Here is a 4,016-nt window from a genome sequence, read left to right on the forward strand (position 1 = left end):
CAGCTGGTATTCTGTCTATAATGAAGTGGAATGGAAATTTGAAAGTGACCCCATGGTTTTGACCGGTAGTGTATATTAATGCATTTCTTCTTAACTTCATTAATGGCTAGTTTAACAAAAGCAGTTTAATGTAGACACCAACTGTGTTATCTATATTTGAAAAGGGTTTGGCCTGAATAAAGAAATGAATCAAGCTTCCATTTAGTCTATGTCGCCACAGTGTTGCATGGCAGGGGAGAATACTATTGGAACTTGGATTTGTTTTCAGGTCCAGTAAAGCGTAATTAACCCTTTGAACGGTGAACTTGAGCTCTTAATATTGATTTTTTTCTTTGGGCCCTCTGCAGTCCACTCAATGGTTAGGTTTAATATGTTGATGTATGTAGAACTTATTAGCTGATATTCCAATAGTACTGCTAACCCTAGACTAACAATCTATTTCTATTGTGAAGTTTGAAGAATAGCTTTGCTAAAGCAGCACGTCTGTTATTTCCATCATGTTATAGGCTGCATTATTGTGCACTTGACACTGAAACAGGGACGTCTTCCTATTTAAATTTGCACACATTTTGATACTTAGCTTACAGTTTATTTTACCAACGGCTGCTGATTTCTTCTATTCTTATTTAAGTGTTGCTCAGATGTATCTTTGTCTGGTTGAACCATTGCACAGCGTTTGTTCGCCATGAAACTTTACTTTTTTTTGCAAACCCTTCACACAAAACAACATTTATTTGTAAACAGGACTTTCTAGTCCTCTCAGCCATCTCACTGCACCCAATAACGTGGCAGGCGATTCCAAACCTTTAAATGGTAGTGTGTATCTACATTACCTGGGACCCCAGGAGCTCCTGGAGGGCCGGGTAAACCAGGAAGACAAGGACGATCAGGACTTTTTCCTGCCCTCCCCAGAGACGGCTTGTCACTGCTGTTGGCCAGGCCAGGTACCTACAAACATAAAGAGAAAAGACTCAGTAGGATAAATAGAGGAAAGGTGGGGTGTGTAGACGACAACATTTGAGATGAGTAATTTTAGAAATCTTTTAGTTTTAGGTTGCCTCTCTAAAGTACTGTAGACTGGTGTTACCTGGTTGGGTGACTGTGTGTTGCCCAGCCTCAGTTTTAGCTGCAGCAGACTGCTTTTCATGTTCATAAAATCTTGACAGGTGAACGAGCAGGTACCAGAACTCATCAGGGTGTCCGACTTCCCCGATGAACTCACTGCAAAACAAAACATACATTTAAAAAAATGTCCAATACACATTTTTGGCGTGGATGTTTGGCTGCAGTGGGAATCAAACCCTGAACATTCCTATTACTGGTGTCACACTGTGCTAAGCAATACACAGTCAAATCACACTTAATCACAGTTAAAGTTTACTTTAAGTCCTTAAAAGTGTAAAATGGTAAAACAATTAAAGTACAATCATTAAAACAACCACCATCCATACCATATCATACCCTATTGTTAAAATGGACACACAAAAAAAAATCAATGAACCCATGCATTAATGGACAATTATTTTGAGTTTGCTACTAAATTTTCATTCAATCGCAACTCAGTTGTGACACAAACTCACAGTTGTGTACAGGGATGCAGGAGCGTTGGTCCGGTGTGAGTATGTAGCCACTGCGACAGCGACACAGGAAGCTGCCCACTGTGTTCACACACTCATGGTCACACATGCTGCTGTCTGGATGCTCACACTCATCAATGTCTTTATGTTAAGGTGGGGAGGGGAAGAGAGAAAAAAGTACAGTATCAGATCAGAAAATCTAAGTACAGTGTGAGTAAGTGCTGTTTAAAGTAGCATTAAGGAAGTATATGAGGAACTGCTTTTGATATGAATTTGGGTCACTGTGTGATGAAATATTTGAGAAAAACTCCATGACAGTAATAGACATAGTCAAAAGTGTTTAGCACTTAGCAGATGAGAGGGGAGTGTACTGACCCAGACAGTAAGGAGATTTGTGGTTGCGGTGTCTCTCTCGGTCGAAGCGATAGCCGGGGTAACACGTGCAGACAACTCGTCCAAAGTTATCAGTACACTGCTGTTCGCAGGGCGACGCTGCACACACGTCCACGCCTACGCAGAGAGGGAGGAGGCAGAGAGTACGCAAACTGAGCAAATTATTCTGGATCACTGATACCAACATTACTAGTGAAGCTCTGTGCTGCATTTTCTTTAAAGTGCTCCTGTTATGCTTTTTGGCGTTTTCCCTTTCCTTTATTGTGTTATATATCCCAAAGTCCACCCCAAAAGGGCCTCACCATCTCCAACAGGAAACACTGTTCACAAACTGATACAAACAACTCTATTGTTGTTGTATTGTACTTGACGAACGTGTATCACTTTGTATAATGCTCGCCTAGCAGCACGCCCTTATACTCTGCTTCTGACTGGCTAGTAGTCCTAACCTAGATACTGCCCATGTGCGACTCCCAACAAAGATGGAGAGAAGTGAGATGCCTCACTTTGTAGCTAAAACATAGAGCTCAATACACAGGGTGAAAAGAGGAGCTGCAGCAATGTGCAGTACAAAAAAAAAAGTGTTTTTTGAAAAATAAACTATGTAAACCTATTCTGATATAACCTCTAAATACAATTATTATTATTAAATGAGCATAATATGAACACTTTAGAACTGTTTAGCCCAATAGATGGCGCTCTATGTTCAACAAAGGATTGAAAGCAGACTAAACTGACATTCCTTGAGCCTTTTTCTCTAAACCAAGAGGGCCATCTTGTTAGGTCAACAAATACATCTACTGGTTCACAAAGCTTCATTTGGGCATCACTATCTGTCTTTATCACCACCTTCTTACATTGAAAAAGTTCCAAAGCCACAACTGGAAACTGACCAATACAGGTTCTACTGTCAGCCCACAGACAGCCCCTTAGGCTCTAATAATAACATGAATGAATGCAGAATTCCACATAGCTGCTTCATTTTCAGGGTCCTGGCTCACTGTCACAGCTTGCTGGGACACTTGAGTTGAAAGGAGCCACCGGCAATGTTACACTACTACTCCTTTGCTGCATAGCTGCTCTATAATGAGCAGCAAATTGAGTTTTTGGGCACTTATGAATCAGCATTATTTTTTTCATCATTACTGACAGAACAAACGTTGCATATCTGGATTGTTAGCAGAAAGTAGTCTACACCCATGGACATTACTTTTTTCTTTCCACTGTGGGAATTTTTTAGGGTAACTATAGTCTGTTAGTTACACATAGAATCCGGACATCCAAATACAATTGGACATTAGGTTAATATAATGCACCATACAATAATATATAGTCAAAGTGTCTGCTGTGAAAAAGGCGTATTATAAAAACTGAACCCAATACAACTTTCTTTATCAGATATCACTCTTAATTAAAGCCTCTGGCTGGGGCTATGAAAAGTGCAAAAACATTTAATCTTTTTAAATTAAATGAGAAACACAGATAATTGTTGATACCAATACACAAGTACATATATATTTTTCTATGTCCTTTGTGGCCCAGTGTTTACATCATACCTTGTGGCATGACATGTACTTTAAATAAAAGTTTGACACAATTATGGATAGATCACAGCAAGCAGCTCTGCTGTAAATACCAAGTAAGTCTGTAAAAAAAAAAACATATATTTATGCATCATGTAATGCATCGGTCTCAAGACAAAGGGAAACATCCGACTGTGTAGTAATCTGGTGTGTCCATTTGAATAACTCCAATTTAAACTTTTAATGTTAGTAGATCTATACGCCTAACACATATTGATATGGTACAGTGGGTATGGAATGTATTTAGACCCCTTTAAATTTTTCATTTTGTTTTACTGCAGCCATTTCCCCAAAATTAATAAAAGTTATTTTTATTCCTCATTAATGTACACTCAGCACCCCAGCTGACAGAAAAAGACTTTCTTTTTTTGACAGAAAAAAACCAAATGTGGACATTTTTGCAAATTTAAAAAAAAAAGAAACCAAAATATCACATGGTCATAAGTATTCAGACCCTTTGCTC

At 38.9% G+C, this 4,016-nt stretch overlaps 1 protein-coding gene across 1 annotated transcript in view; it reads right to left on the reverse strand.

The window, feature by feature from the left end:
• Positions 1-4,016, reverse strand: part of LOC116690958 (collagen and calcium-binding EGF domain-containing protein 1) — a 38,733-nt gene that overhangs the window by 3,313 nt on the left and 31,404 nt on the right. The window contains exons 4-7 of the mRNA XM_032518207.1: positions 1,953-2,087; positions 1,581-1,718; positions 1,088-1,221; positions 834-948 (exon numbers count right to left, since the gene is read on the reverse strand). Of these exons, the coding sequence (XP_032374098.1) occupies positions 834-948; positions 1,088-1,221; positions 1,581-1,718; positions 1,953-2,087 (522 nt within the window). The remainder of the gene's footprint in view (positions 1-833; positions 949-1,087; positions 1,222-1,580; positions 1,719-1,952; positions 2,088-4,016) is intronic.

Source organism: Etheostoma spectabile, chromosome 1 (assembly GCF_008692095.1).
Source record: "Etheostoma spectabile isolate EspeVRDwgs_2016 chromosome 1, UIUC_Espe_1.0, whole genome shotgun sequence".
NCBI lineage: Eukaryota > Metazoa > Chordata > Actinopteri > Perciformes > Percidae > Etheostoma > Etheostoma spectabile.